Genomic DNA, 16,511 nt, shown 5'->3' with positions numbered 1-16,511 from the left:
AGGTAAGTCAAATTTTGGTCAGTCGACTGTAATATTTCTCTTGATTTTCTATTGCACTGTCTGTACCTGCATAGTAACTTACACCAAATTGGAATAGTAGAGTTTTTGAATAAATATAGTTGACCATAAGGTGGGAAAAGGCAGTGGAGATTCAGGTAGCATTTCTATGAAACAGAGGATTTAAAAAAAACCCACTCTTTTACTGAAAAATTAGACACAATAAAGTGTTGATAAACTGAGCTGCAGTTTGGTTAAAACAAATGGTCCTGATTCTGTTCCCATGACATTGGTATTGGTGTACACTTACTGGCAATATGGGTAAACAGAAGTGAAAGCAGAATCTGGCCAATAATATCCCTTTGACATCATCACATGGTATTCATTACTCTGATCAAGGAAAGTTTTGTTTTGAAATCTGGGTAGTGTATTTTAAGGGACTGATTTTTAAGCATGGTAGACACACAACTACTGTGCAAGAAAAACAGGTGAACAAATCTGCACCTGAACTGTGTGCACAATTACTGTGATTGCACATGCAGATTGGGAAACTGAACATAATTAGTCATTTTCAGAAGCAATTTCCTGATTTGCACATGCAGCCACAATAGCTGCCCACACAAACTATTCATGCAATTACAAATATTTATGCATACGTAATTGTGCACGTCACATTTAAAAATCAAGTTATAAATCAGTTCACCCATCTGAACACTTAGTAGTGTCTTTCCATTCCCTTCCATTAAGAACAAGTTCCTCAATATGCCTGTATTTTAAATTATTAGTAACACAAGGCCTTTTTTTCCTATTCACGAAGATGTTAAGCAGCACAGTCTATTTCAAAAGCTGTCATTACCGGGTGTTCCTTTCATTTTCCAGCTTGTCTAAAGTTTCCATTTTGGCCTTTGCGCAATGGCTATTAGTGGCTGAAACAAATCAGGTGTTCTACACATAAGGAAATCCTAGCCGCACCAGAATGGATGGCCACATCCTGCAGCCTTTCCTGAAGCAAAATCCCCATTGAATTTGACAGGAGTTTTGCTCGAGTGAAGCTAAGGACAGCAGGATTTGGCTCACAGGATCATAGCGTCTGCCAAAGCAGTTGCACAGAACGAGGTTTATTCTTAGTAAGTCTAATCCAATAAGAATATGTCTGGAGGTGCGTGATAGGCCTAATTTTTCCATCATCTCTCTATTGCTCTATATTCTTCTTAGACATTACCAGAATGACTATGCACTGAAACCTGTTTTAAAGGACTGTCTACGGGATTTGTAAAAATCGGTCTCCAATTAAAGCTAACTATTATAAGTTATGTTCAAACAAAATTGCATTGGAAACTGTATGGAGATATTTTAACGTGGTTGCTTAATGCTGGGGATTACCGGTAGAATGCAACTGTTAGAACAGATTTCACTGTCTTTATTTTAAATTGTTATCTAGCGCAGAAGTCAATGAAATTATTTTATTTTCTGTTACTCTCTCTTGATGGTTACAATGCAATCAAAATTCAGTGAATAAAATCTATGCATAAAAAATGACATCCTCAAACATTGACAGTAGAGAGAATGGTAGGGTTTCTGGCATATAAAGAATGTATTTTTTCTGTAGCTTAGGGCCCAAGTCTCCGTGGGCTATGGTAGTTTTATATTGATGTTACTGGGGTATATTAAGCCCTGGGCCTGTCAGGATGGTTTCTTGGAGATGTTTTCCTACATTTACCAGTGATTCAGTGCCTTGATTTGGAAAAAGAGATGTAGCTAATGCATCCAATAAAATTAAAAAAAGCTTTAAAGACAGGGGTGAGAGCTTGTGTGCATGCTTAACATTCAGGGTCTGATTCTCTTTGTCCTTACCCCAGATTTTGCACTAGGATAGCTTCATTGACTTCAGTGGAGTTACTTTTGGTTTACACCAGCATACCGTGAGAGGAGAAGCAACCCCTTCACTTTTCCTGGTGATATCAATAATCAGTACAATGTGGAAACAGAAAATCATAGAATGTAGTTGTACCAGTAACAGTGAAGAGTAAGACAGAGAACACAGGCTTGAAACGTCACAAGGTAACAATCTTATGGAAACAGATAGGGTTTTTTGTGATGATTATTCTACTAGCAGCCCATTGAAACAGATGGAACGTTAGGGCGTACCTGATATATTCCACACCAGAGAAGGTGTATACCTGGAATCTTCAGCAAGCAGTCAAGGAGTTAAAAACAGACTGTCATGAAGGGCATGGAGCTACTGAGGTTTCTTTCCGCAATAGGTGGTCAAAACACTTACCATCTCTCTTGTTTCCTGACTGACCTGCAATTGTTACATGTATTTGTCGACAAGATACGTATTGACTAGATCAGCCTTACCTTCTTTCAGCATGCCAACTTTTAGACACTTCATGAAGCGGCAGGCTTGGCAGGACTTGCGTCTGCGCTTTGTGATTTCACATTCATTTGTTGCTGGGCAGCTGTATTCTATGTTACCTGTGGTACAGATTTCAGAAAAAAGAAACAACTGAGAAATGTTAACTGACAAATACCATCACTATATGACCAGAAATCATAACATTCATAGTGTATTTCATTCAGGATAATACAAGCATGCAATTAAAAGTAATTGTTACTGGCTGGCCAGAGGAAATGGCTTTGAGATTAAATTAAAACAAACAAACAAAAAAAGCCCAGCTAAATTCAGGCCCTATTTGACTTTTTTTGCTCAGATGGCTGTACACAAAAAGCGCAAAAGCTTCATTCATATGGGCCTGTATCCTGATACAACCATATCCCCAAGCAGATTCCTTCATGTAGATTATTCCTGCGAGGGGCAGCAGTAATCTGTGGAAGCTGGGTCACAAAGTTGGGTCCCTGATCCAAGAACCCCCATCCAGAATGCCTCCTCCATGCCTGGGCCATAGAAGATCTTCAGAATGTGAACTGTGTTGGGTTTGGAGAAGTGCAGAATGAGACATAACAATTGTACCTTTCTTATCTGCCTCTCTTCTGTAGACATATGAGGAAGAGGTGGCCTCTAGTGCTTTATTTTGGCTGTTAGGAGGTGACCGTTGGAATTAAAAGCATTCTTAAGACTACACTGTGACTTCAGGCCAAAGCCTGCAGTAGACAGCAGTCCGGCAGCTCATCCTTCTCCCTCCAGACTGGGGGCACAATGTCCCTAAAAGGGCAGGGCTGCACAGGCACAATCACACCTGTTGAAGGCCACAGCATACACTTCCCACTATTCTAGGCCAGTTCTGTTATCCGTGTCACTGCCTCCTCCCTCTCCCACCCATCTTTGGGGCTTCTAAGGGGGCAGAGCAGTGTTTCATCTTTGTTTTACACAACACTGAGCATACTGTTTGTGCTCACCAAACAAACAGATACACATGAAATAAATACTGTTAAAAATTACACCAAAATTTCCCCATCCTTGTAAGTATCTGAGTCCAAATGAGGGAAAGTTTTGTCTTACTTTGTCCCAATGCTATATCTCTTTTCATAAAAGGCTTCTGCTATATGTCTCTCTAACCGTGCATCCTATTGTTCACCACTCTATTCAATAGGACAGAGTCTGTGGTAGTCAGTAGTTTTGCAAAGAAACTGACTTTTAAATAAAGCATCTTCCCCCATCAGCCCTGTCACATCTTGCTTTAAAGGTATTTCGTTACTTTCTAACCCTTTCCCCTGTGATTAAGTGCATTAGTATCTTAATGAAAATGCATTCTGTTTATTGCCCTCTTGGGAAGCGAGGGGTCATCACACCACATGAATAAATTGTCATCAGAGACAGTCCGAGCATAATTGCAATTTTGCTGCTCCATGTTTGTTGCACTCAGGGTCTGTCAAAATCCCCTGAAACATGCGCAGATTCTAGTAATTAGCATAGAGTCTGCCTGGGACCACAGCATTGATGAAATATTTCAGAGTTAATCACACTTTGTAAACACTGATTTATATTGACTACCTTTCTCCAGACTGATGTCTCCTCATTAAATATCACATTAGTGGATTGCAGGATAGCACAAAGACTCAAATGCTCAGCAACTGCTAATTCAACAGGAAGTATTACTTAAACCACTTATATCTATTGAAAATTGGTTAAGTATTTATGATAGAGAGGTCTGCACGGTGCAACATATGCAAGATAAACCCATCAGAAATCTCTCACTAAATTAGCATTGTAACTTAATGCATTTATGCCAATAAAACTGACATACTTTGCACAACCTTTTCAGGGCTGTGCAGGCTTCGGTCATTTAGAACATTATTGCGTAGTTGAATTAGCAAATGCTTGCAAAAAGGCAGGGAATCAGGACATGTCTGACCACTACAGGATCTGTTGGCACAGCTTACAGAATATACCCTCTGGTCCCTTCCATAGCTTCCAAACAGAAAGCTCCCTAATAAATGTGGTTAGAGAGTCTGCCTGTACAGTAAATTAGGAAAGAGATGCTCTCCAGATGACCTCTGCTTGATATTAGATAATGGAGGTGGTAAAGAATATTTTTGAGATATGTGGGGGGAGGCGAGGAAAGGGTGACAGCAAGACTATCCCAAAATCCACACATTCCTTTCTCATGCTGCATTATACTCCCTCAGTGAGATAACATGGGCACGTACCAATATATGCATTCAAATGACTTTATAAACTTCAATTAAAACTCACCACACCACGGTAAAGGGAAACAGAAGCTGAGAGGCGATATGATTTACCCAAGGTCACAGAAGAAGCTAGGAACAGATGCAGGATAAGGACTCAGAAATTCTGGGTCAGGGTTCTGTGCTCACACCACTAAACCATGCCTCTCTTTGTCAAGCACCTAGTTTTCCAGATTCACCCCTTGCTGGGTCCTTGTATGAAGGTGTAGACGTGGATGCAGACACAAAAAGGTTGGGTTCAGAACTAGGATATGGTAAAAAATGGAGTAGTTTTCCACAGCATGAAGTTCAAACCCATCCCCCTGAAAGTTTCAGACCTATCCAACACTGTTGGAGACAAGACTGGGTGGAAGAGGAGAGGTAAAACCTGGTGCAAATGGCTGTTGGGTGACATGATAGGCAATTGATTGTCTAGAAATTTTGATTTTCTAGATGGTGGTTAAATAGGGTTATATTTTGCCATTATTTCAATCATTAGATCCCAGTAATTTGGTTGGATGGTTAAGATTTCCGTATCCATTTAGGCCCTTTTGCTTTAATAACTCATTTTCTATATCATAGGACTGATTCTGATCTTAATTTTACTGCTGCAAATCTGGAGTACCTCCAATGAAGTCAATGGAGAAACACTACCCTGGATTTATTTTGGTGTAACTAAGATCAGAACCTTGCATGGCTCCACAAGAATTGTGTGGCCCACATTTTAGCAACAGTAAGCAATATTTTAAAATGTGACCAGTGTGTGAAATTTATTCACTGGAATCAAAAAGTCTCTGTTCAACAGATGGGCTGCAGTAGTCTACTGAATGCCTACATGCATAGATCTACACCTATTTCTATTAGTGAACTGTCCTTGAAAATCCTCCTTGAATTTTTTTTGTTGTTCTATAAGTGAAAGTACATTATTGCTAAAAATGTGCTGTCCCAAGCACTCACTAACGTTATCACATCTATTTTGGTACCAGTTCAAATTTATTGCACCCTGTAGGTCATAAGGTCTCTTGTATTCACTTGTTTTTCTTCAATGCACTAAAAACTGCAAAAAAGAGTCAAACATTTATTCAGCAAGCACTCAGGCATCTACCAGTAGATGGTTAAGCTAGACACTTATTGAGGGAGTTGCACACATGTATTAACGGTTTCTAGATCTGCCTTGAAATTTCAGCGAGATGATGATGTTAGAAAGATACATTACCATTTTCTTATCTAGAATTGCTAAACAATGCTAGAGGGTGAATTGGGCAGCTACTAATGGCATAACTTGAGTTTGCCCAGTTCTGTCAATAGTTGGAGAGGTAGCTGTTTTATACAAGGAACAAAATCAACATGGCAGCTCAGGGTTTTTACACTGGGCTGACAAGAATGATAGAGCAATTTATAATATCTCCTGGCTGGTTTTCAGAAAGGACTGGGCTCTGATTACTTATTTTAAAGTCTTTTGTACAATTAGTTTGCAGGCAATATAATTTTCTCACTTACTCCTTAATAGAATCTTGCAGCTAGCTGGCTGATAGAATAACAGGGTATATGTAAAACTCCTGCCTGAAGTGCCAGTGGATAATTTGTATATTCCTTTCAGTAGCTTAATGGACTTTCACAGTTTGGCAGTTAAAGGGCTGAATAATGTAAATTAGTATGACGTTTCAAAATAAAAATATATGTCAAATTCTCACTCCCCACACATATTGCCCCGCATTGTTATAATGCATTGGGATTTATGTCAATGCTGAGTTCCTTTTCTTTCCATATAGACACAGAATATTTTATATTAAAGCATCTGCTTATTTTGCTAATGATTTTAATTTTATTAGCTGGGCCAAAAGGCATGAAAATATAAATGACTCAAAGGGCATTAAAAGCAAGATTTACCGTTTAAAAAAAAAAAAGAGAACTACTTTGAAATAATAGCATCTGTGCTTGAGTTAGCAATTACAGTGTTAAAACATACAGTACATAATCTGCAGTCTGTCTGCTTTTAAATGCCCCAAATCATAAAATCTCTTCATGTGGCTCAAATTATGCATGGCTAAGGGCATCATATTTTCATGTTACACAGATAAAAATGGCCCAAAATACCCTAAGGTTTTTAAGGTCTCCTGTGTGACTTATGGGGCTCCAAAATGAGTTTGATCATTAGTAAAACATATTTTGTGGGGGGAAAGGGCGGTTTCTCAGTCACTGGGAGTAATTGGGCACTGCTGAAGTCCTGGGGACCGTTTTGGCAACTGGTTGGTGGGTGAGGGAGACATGGATTAACATGTTTGGACCTTCATCAAAGTTCAGGGCCTAGAGGGCCACAGCAGAAAAGAAGGTAGAGTGCTGACAAAGACAGGTCCATTAAAAGTGCAGGGTCATATGCAATGGCCCCCTAGCACATGTGATCCTCAAAGATGAAAAGTAACCTCATGAATATCAGTAGTGGGAAGATGGCTTTGGAAAAAGACTCAAAACTGTGGGATGAGGTAAAGGAGGGGGTTATGAAACAGGGCTTTTCTGGAAATACTAGAATACTTGATACAAAGATAATAATACTTAACCTTTGTATAGCACTCTTCATCAGTACATATCAAAGTGCATTAACCCCCTTTTTGCAGATGCTAGAACTGAGGGACAGAGAAGTGAGGCGGCTGACCCAAAGGCAGACAGACAGTCAGTGACAGAAGGGGACTTAAACCCAGGTCCTCCTGGCTCCCATTTTAGCACTGTAGCCACTGGACCACCCTAGCTCTCAAAGAAAAAAAAGGATGAAAGACTCGAGATGAGCGCTAAGAAAGATACGCAGAGCATATTTCAGACTGGTCTAAAAGGAGGCAGGGCAGAAATATATAAAGACAAAAATTATTCCAAAGCACAGGCAAACCCCACTGGTTTATTCATGGAAAGACAGATCACTCAGCCAGAGATGTAGTGTACACACGTCTTCTTCTATAAGTAATACAGGCAAGTCTCATCTTAGGCGGGGGTTCCATTCCGCGGTTAGCGCGTAAAGCGAAAACCGCATATAGTCAAAATTACATTGAGTTAAATGGCGGGCGGAATCACCCGCATTACAGGTACAGTATTAAAATTGTTATTTTTCTCTTTTTTGTTTTGTTTTTGCCGACCGCGTAAAGCTGAAATTGTGCATGTTAAATGCATGTAAGATGTGACAGACCTGTAATAGTTAGCCACCATTTTGCTGTATTTCTTCAACAGCCACAAAATGGTGGGACACGGGAACTGAACTAGTAGCCATATTCCATATCTATGTCATCCTTTACACCTGAGATTAGGTACATCCTTCCCAAATATCACTGTATCCAACTGATCACTTATTTTGTCCTTTTTGCTGAAAATGTATTTTTCAAAGTAAAAAAAATATACTCAAACAAACCGAGAGAAATATATTATGTACTTTTTGGCAAAATAATATTAATTGGTTAAAATGTAAAGATCATAAAACTTGTCAGGTATTGGGGAAAACATTTGTATAACCAAAAGTACTTCCCCCTTTTAACTCTCAACTGCACAAATTCTGTTGTTTCATTTCTCCAGATGCCATGGTTCATGAATCTCAGAGGCAGCAAACAATGCAGTACATACAGCCTGAAGCCAGTTGCTCCAATAAATGCTTTGAGGCCTGCTCAGATCTCCATGCATTTGAAATTATGCATATAAGCCCCAGTTGAGGAAAGCACTTACCCACATGTTTAATTTTAAGCATACCATTGTGACATTGACTATTAATTAAAGTTAGGTATGTGCTTAAATCCTTCACTGAATCGAACCCATAATTCCCTATGCAACAAGATGGAAAAAAAAAATCACACACAGAGTTTTATTCCCCTCAGTCACACCTGAAGCAATACTCAAAGCATTTGAAGGTGTAATACTCAAGGCATTAGAGTACTGCTGCAGACTGGAAAGGAAAGAATAAAGGGGTTCAGGAAATCTAACAACAGATGTAAAAGAAGATCCAGGTTGAGAGAGAAGAGGAAAATCTGTTTGGAAGGAAGAATAGTCCACCTACAGGCAAGAAAGCAGAGGCAATTCTAAAGGCATAAGAGGTAACAATTCTATTGAGTGGGAAAGTAGAGTCAATAATGAGGAGTGAAAACTGAGCAGAATAAAATGAGGGGATCTAATCCAGGGAGTGGCTTGGTCTCAAACTGATTAGAACCATCTAATGTACCCTTCTGACATGTCCTTTCTACTTACATTAAAAAAGCATTCCTACTGTATGCACTATTTGTTCCTGCAGAATTCTGAAACCTAAACTCTTTTTAAAGATTTGGATCAGTTTGGAGAAATGCTTTCTTCATCCTTAATAGGACCCCCCTACATTGGCTGATACCCAATTAAAAATATCATTGGATTCCTTCTTCAAGACAGTCTCTCCTAGGCTGGCTGCCATCTTCAAAACTTGCCCACACTTTTCTGTGGACTCTGTAATCCAGGAAAGCCCTTGAAGACAGCAGCTAGCCATGATTACAACAAAGATAGCGGGGAGGGGAGGGTAGAGGGGGGAGGACCTGCCTGGGAATCAGTGACCAAAAAGAAGCATAGAAAGGCAGTGAGGGGAATGCTAGTCACAGGATCCCAACTATGAGAGAGAGTGGATTAGACTATGGTGCTCAGACACCATGGTGATGAGCATGGTATAAGGATCTGAATAGAACAGAATACTTTCAGAGAATCTGAGGGAAGGAGGGCACTATAAAAGTACCAGGTTGACTTAGGAACCGGGCAGGGGAAGAAGGCCTCAACTGGGTTAGAAAATACATCAGAATTTGACACCTTAACAAAACTGAACTGAGGAACCAAATAAGATTTGTTCAGAGGTTAAGGTCTGAATTCTTCATGCACATAGAACCAGAAGTCAAAGTGTCTACTTGCATGACTAAAAAAAAAAAAAATACTCACAGGAGTAAGGTTTTGAAAGATTGAACCCAAGTATGAAGTTTTAAGTTTAACTCCAACTGACAAATTCTTAAGGGGGCCTCAACCAGGCCTCTTATTGTGCACTTCTAATGTTGTAGTTAGAGGTCTAAATTCTGTCATGCCTCATCTGTAGCTGATTAAGCCGACAAATGATGTGTCCACATTTTTTCACCCAGTTGACCACAATAACAAAATTGCGCATGCACAATTAGATATTGTTCTATAATTTTGGCTCTAAAGGTCTTCAGTTTTAAAGTCTCTAAAACCACTTAAACATAATAGTAGAGTTTCCTGGGCTGTTAAAAATGAAAAACAAAAAGAGTGGCTGATTTTGAAACATCTATACTCAACCTCAAAACATTTAGCCAAGGGATCCAGCCTACAGCATGTGACCCTCACTAAATTTCCATTTAAAAAGGAGCCAGTATTGTGTTGTAGAAGAACTAACAAAATGTTCAAAACTTGAAAAATATTCTTTTCAAACTTTTTGTAGCACCAGTAGTAAACAACATACATGCAGATTTGAGAAGAAAATGTAAAGATATTGTTCAGTGTCATATTACATGAAATGATGGGTTCAGCTGCCTAATTTTACTTTAAACAAGTATCCAATATCACAAAGACCACAACAACTGGCACTATGGGACTGATACCTCCTAGATGTGCCAAGTGTCGTTGACTCCCACTGGAGTCAACTTACCTGTCTTCAGTGGGAAATGAGTGCACTCAGGCCATCTCAAGATGTGTTCTGAACCTTACTGAATCATGACTTCCTTGGCAGTCATAGCATAGATGTCTAAGGAGCATGGAGGCTGAAAACTTGAAGTTTTCATTAAACTAAACAAATGAAGGACCAGATTTTCAGCCTTCAGGTAGGTGCATAGGTCCAGGGCTGGGCCTCTGAATATGACAGTTTTCTCTCAAAGCTAGTGATGTTCTATCCAGGTTAGTGTTGAAATACATTGATAGGAAAGTGTAGAGAAGCTTGCACTTCTCCTGCCTTGTTGCTGGTCCATGGATACACAGAGAACTTCAGCTCCAGGGTTGTCAATCTAGCAACTTTCACCAGCAATAAAAATTAACTTTAGAAAATGTATAGACAGATATTTAAAAAAATGATAATCATGTGCTGGCTAAGACCTCGTGTGCCTAGTTTAATCTATACTGCATTTTACAGGTGAGTCAAACACCTTCAGAAATTCAAGTTCATAACACAAATGGAGAACTAGCTCTAATTATAATGGCACCGGTTGGTGCCACTGTACTTAGAACTATTAATTGGTCTCTTCCTTTTCCAGTGATTCTGATGGGTTTTAAACAGCAGGCAGAAACAGTCCTCATTCCCATTTTCAGCTAAACTAAATGCAGCATATAATTTACAATGCCGTAAAGGAAGCAGGGATAGTAAAAATGATAGAAGCATCACTACATTTTTAAATTTCTCTCTGGTTCCCAGATTTTAGCATGTTTATATTTTACTGTCTCGTCTTGTTTTGCTGCCACAGTTGTGCAGTTACATGATGAAGGGATGTACAGGAAGGGAATTAAAATACTTTCTCAATAGTTTCAATGCTTGCTTAAATATTCTTTGAAAGAAATGCTGATGCAAAGACTTATATAAGGAAGGTGAATGAATTAAATCAGGTAATGCTGGATTCAGGTAACAGTGTTAGGTTCACTGGCGGGCTGCCATTTTTGCACTAAAGCCAAGATCCATGGCTCGGTGATGCTCAAAAGTAAGCACCAAAATTCCTAGCTCTCACCTCTACCATTTTATAAAAATCACAATCTCGATTAAGATACTGGAAAACAATGAAGTCTTATTTAATCTGTTTTCATTTCCTCAAGAAAACGTTATGTGGACATTACAGATGGAGTCAGCTGAGCAGTGTGTAAATTAACCTTTGGAAGCCACTTTGGTCACATGCTACCCAGAACCAAACTTTATGTCACCCATTTTAAATGTCACCATATCTGAATTTACATAAGTAGCTGTATCTTTCCTGATTACCTCGCTGATTAAAAAAAAAAGTTTACTGTAAAGCATTCATAGATTTGCAGATCAAATTGGCTCAGCAATGTGTAAACATGGCACTCAAAAGAGGGTTGAAAAACCTGATCGTTAAAGTAAAAACAACTTTGAATAACTAAAGAGGTCAACCCAAGGTGTCTGGCTTATAGTTTGAACAAGGTTTGACATGTACTTTAGGAACTATACTACTGCAGAACTGTGGAGCTGAAAGGTCTTCGATAATCAACGTGAAATGAGACAGAAGTCTCAGTCCAGTTCCTAATGGAAAGATGTCCACAAGGCAATGATGATGACCACGTTGGAATGCTTCTTGGCTGCCTTAGATGGACAAGGATTGAACAGGGTTAAGGCTCATAAATGAGATAGTGATTAAAAGACAGTAGGGACTCAATAGCTATGTTTTACCTATCTATGCATTAATAGAAGACTGCAGTCTCCAGTGCTGTCCATCCAACACCTTTAATGAAAAATAAATTTTAAAAATACCCTAGAATCTGGAAACATGACAATTGTGACTCCAAAATATTTACACTTTTGTAGCATTTTCCCATTGGTCAAGGATTAATTTTACACCACAGATCTTCCCACCAGGCTGCTGCCTCAAGCAGTTGTGTTTTTTCTTGTTGTATTTTCATGCTAGGTTGAAGATGACAATCACCTGGGAGATGGGGGAGGAGGGTTAATCAATTTAGAGAAAAAAAAACACTTGAACCTTTCAAAGCCCATGGACCCCATCCGGTTCCCATGGAAACCAACAGGACCTCTGTGCCTGTAACTTAGTAAAAGTTTCATCCAAAGAGATGACAGAGCAACTATATATTATTAAATGCAACGATGTGTAACTTGAAGTAGTACAACAAAATATGAGTCAGAAAATTTAAATTTAATGTTGGGACACCAAGAATAATTTGGCAACATTTGGCATATGTAGTAATTTCTATTCAGATTTTTGTCTTGTTAAATGGTTTTTTGATATTTTTGTTGCTAAATGTTAATTACAAAATATAAAGGGTGTGCAACTCTGTCAGAGGCGCAGCACAAGGCCTATGCCACTACCTGAAGGCTGAAAATGTGTCCCTTTATTTATTTATTTATTTATTTTAATGAAAGGTGTGTTTTCAAGATACCACAGAATGCATCAAAAACTGCGGAGAGACCCTACAAAAAAAATCAACGGACCTGTGACTAGTCTAACACTTGCTATTTTCTAGTGTCCCTGAAGTTAAGCCAATTTGGCGGTGGATTTGGCTGTATGCATGTATTTCTGAGACATTTGCAGTCACCCCTCGTGTAAATTATCCAAGAAGCAACCTCAGAGCAGCAACCCTGTAAGTGCTCGGCTGAGCAGAGAGAACATCCAGTTCTCCCTTCCTTTATGTGATGTCAGATGGGGAGTGGGGGTGTATGTGTGTTCAGAACTTCATTTAATTCTACTCAGGCTATAAGCAAATGGTCATTGTGTACAGTCAACTGTGTTTTTTCAATCAATCATATAATTATTTAGTTTAAAATATTTTCCAGAAACAGTTTCTACCTCTCATCAAGAATTATTTCCACACATTTTTTCAAAATTCAACTGGTTTTGGATTATCTGCCTGAAAAACTCAAAAAGGGACTCAGGAAAGATTCCCCCCCCCCCGGCAATCTTATAAAGCACACACACAAAAAGACTAATTACAGCTTCCTCAAATTTAAGAACAAAATTAGCTCAGACTGAGAACAAGTATGGAATGTTTCAAACTGAAAACGAAAAATTTGAGCAAACCGTTATTGTCTGAAAGCAAGGAGCTGTCACTTTTGTTACTAGTGAAACTGTCCTTTAACAATTCATATTAAAGTGAAATTCACCTACTCGGGGCTGATCCAGCTCCACTGAAGGCACTGGAAAGTGGATCAGGCTGTAAGTGAGCATAATGCTCACCTTCAACCTAACTTTATCAAGCTCAGCCTTGCTTCCATTGTAGTCAATGGGAGTGTTGTCAGTGATGTCAATGAGGAGCGGCATTGTGCTTTGCAGCCTGAGCTAATTTAATAGTTTATGAATGATAACTTGGAAAGGTTTGAGAAGTGAAACATGGTCTTTTTTTTCACTGAAATCTATGATTAATTTCCCATCAGAATTGAAATATTAACATTTGAAAGGAGCAATTCTTTCATTTGAGATAAGCAATTTTTATATACTCAGTCCTAGTAGTTGGTTCTTCAAGCACCCGTTTTCTATTCTATATTTATGTTCCTCTTTGTACACATCTGTTTTCTTATTTATGCTTATTCAATTATCAACTAATTTTTTTAAACAGATGGAGAAGGAGGCGAAGTGTGATATGTACCACAAAAGTGAAATTATACAGTGAGAAATTGCCTTTAGGAATATTAGGGATAAATTCTGCCCTTTGTATCAAACGACTGCCAAAGAAATCAAGGGAGCCATTCATACATGTTCAAAGGTAAAATGTGCCCCTAGAATTATAAAGAGTACCCTTGCCTTAGTTACTTTAGTTCATCTATAATATCCTAGGGAGTTGACCCACTAAAGTGCTCAACTTCCATTATCTTGAACGGGATTTGGAAGCACTCATCACTTTGTTGGCTTGGACTTTTAGTCAATAACTTGAATGAAGGAGCTGCTTTGTCATATGAAGGTGGCCCCTTTCTAGCCCTACTTTGAATTCCTTTATTACTGTGCCATTCAATGCCTTTATTTACACCATTGAATTTTTTGTCTTTATATTACTGTGCAGTGATACGTGCTGATGCAGCTAGTGCTGTATCCCTACTGAAAGCTTTTGCACAGCTGCCAGTTATAACTCGAGCTAGGTGGACATGTCCAGAGAGCTAATTTGTCTGTGACTTATGCTTCAGGACCCAGAACCTTGATGTCTTTGGTGTGGTGTAAAACTGAAGTCAAGGCTTTACTGAGTTAAAGATTTTAGTGGTATTTTTTATTAATGATGATAAATCTAAAATAATTGTATATCTGTTTTGTAGGTTAGTGATTGCATGGTAATCGAACAACAGTTCTTTATTAAAGCCATGTTAATTGAAGTTTAACAGCTACATAATATCTGCTCCTCCATTGTATAAACTGTTGAGCTTTGCTGATAACGTTCTTGAAGGTCAAAGGAAATTATTTAACTCAAAAGGTTTGATTACGAAGCCGAGATCTGAGGTCAGCATGCACTTTCTACATGTGCAATTGCCATAACTGTGCACTCAAGTTGGTTATTTAATGAACAAATGGATCTAACCACATGTATGATAACTGCCCAAAGTGCCTGCAAAGTTTAGGGAACTTGGGCATCAACATTATGAAGATCAGACCCAACTGCAACCCAGTGTTTCTCTTTGGAATTTGGACTGAACAGTGGCTATTTCATTAACATCCAAAGACAGTCTTATACTAACATAGTCCCCAGAGCAGTAAAGCACTTAAGCACGTGTTAACTTTAAGCATATGCTTAAGTTCCATTGACTTTAACTGAACTTTAATCACATGCTTAAGTTCTTTCCTGAACCAGGGATATATTTACTGAAGGTTGAACAAATATGCAATAATATAGGTGTTTACTCTAGGGATGTTAAACTTCCAATAACATATTCTTTATCATTGTCTGGTATCTAGCCAGATAACAATGTCCTGTTATGCGTCCGATCCAGTACTCCTCATCCAAGAAAAACTTCCAGTTGATTCTCTAGTGTGAAAATGTCTCATTGGATTTCTACAGGAGTTTTGCCTGAGAGCCCAATGTTGCTGATCTACATCAGCGTTCTTTGCTCACAAGCAGGCACTTGAGAGACAAGTGGAAGCCACCACTCAGCCACATCGGGGAATGCAGTGTCTCGCATTGCTCTGCAAAAGACACCTGTCCTCCAGAAGGCTTCAGAAGCAGCACATCTGGCACACCTCAGTGGGAAGGATTGCATGTTTGCAACAATGCAAAGTCTTGGGGGGAAGAGGGGAGAGGCAAAAGGGGAATTAAACAGACAAACAAAAGGGGGATTCTCAAGGCTCCTAAAGGGCTCAAGAACCACCTTCTGGGAATGGTTAAATCAAAACAACATCCATTATCAGTCCCTCAATTTTACATTAAATAATTAGTTACATATTTGAGACACTTCAGTGAAAATTTTCAAATGTAAAATGCCCGGAGTTGGGTAATTAAATCCAAATTTAAGTTGTTCAGTAAAAGTGGCCTTATTTTCAAAGGTACTGAGCCTCTGCCTCTCCCCACCAACTCCTATTGCCTTCACTGAGCATTCCAGGTATTCAGCACATCTGACAATCAAGCACCTTAAATATAGGATTTTGGTGCCTAATTTTAGGCTTCACATTCTTTAAACAAAGCACCTGCAATTCTGCTTGAGATGATGATATCTAAAGCAGGACAGGTTATTTGGACTCCATTGGTTCCACTGCTAGAACAATGGACATGCAAATTGTTCCATTCATACATACTTATACCAAAATATGTAGAGGCTTTGTAATGAGCATCAGGAGCAGGTTTGTTATGTGGGCTATTAGGCAGAGACCAAAGCCTGCTAACTTACCTCACTTAGGATGTAATCTGACAGATATTTGGTGAATCTGGTTAAGGCTGGAGTAGTATCTTAGAGGTGACTAATCCACTGAAGCACACAAAAACACTACAGCATTACATTTGGTTTTGTCTTTAAATGGATTATAGTTTAAAAAAATAAACTGGATTTCTCTAACAATTTAAGTGCTGCACTGCTACAGCTCAAAGCAAGATGTGCCACACGATGCTTATGCACAACAAGGGTATGTTGAAGGAGCCCACTCAAGAGGTAGCCATGGCAACCTTCAGAAAACAACCAGTTTTCTTAACAGCAATTATTTATCAGTGTCCATGGGGATCTCTTATGGGGAAAAAAAAATCTGAAAATGCGTAGG

The 16,511-nt window shown here is 38.9% G+C and overlaps 1 protein-coding gene across 7 annotated transcripts in view; it reads right to left on the bottom strand.

The window, feature by feature from the left end:
* ESRRG (estrogen related receptor gamma) overlaps positions 1–16,511 on the bottom strand; it is a 472,345-nt gene that overhangs the window by 139,935 nt on the left and 315,899 nt on the right. For all 7 annotated transcript variants that reach the window (XM_045011449.1, XM_045011453.1, XM_045011451.1 and 4 more), the window contains one exon: positions 2,359–2,475. In XM_045011449.1, coding sequence (XP_044867384.1) covers positions 2,359–2,475 — 117 coding nt within the window. The remainder of the gene's footprint in view (positions 1–2,358; positions 2,476–16,511) is intronic.

Source organism: Mauremys mutica, chromosome 3, assembly GCF_020497125.1.
Source record: "Mauremys mutica isolate MM-2020 ecotype Southern chromosome 3, ASM2049712v1, whole genome shotgun sequence".
Classification (NCBI taxonomy): Eukaryota; Metazoa; Chordata; order Testudines; family Geoemydidae; genus Mauremys; species Mauremys mutica.
Note: the sequence above shows the minus strand (reverse complement) of the source record. Positions and strands in the feature narration are given on the sequence as shown.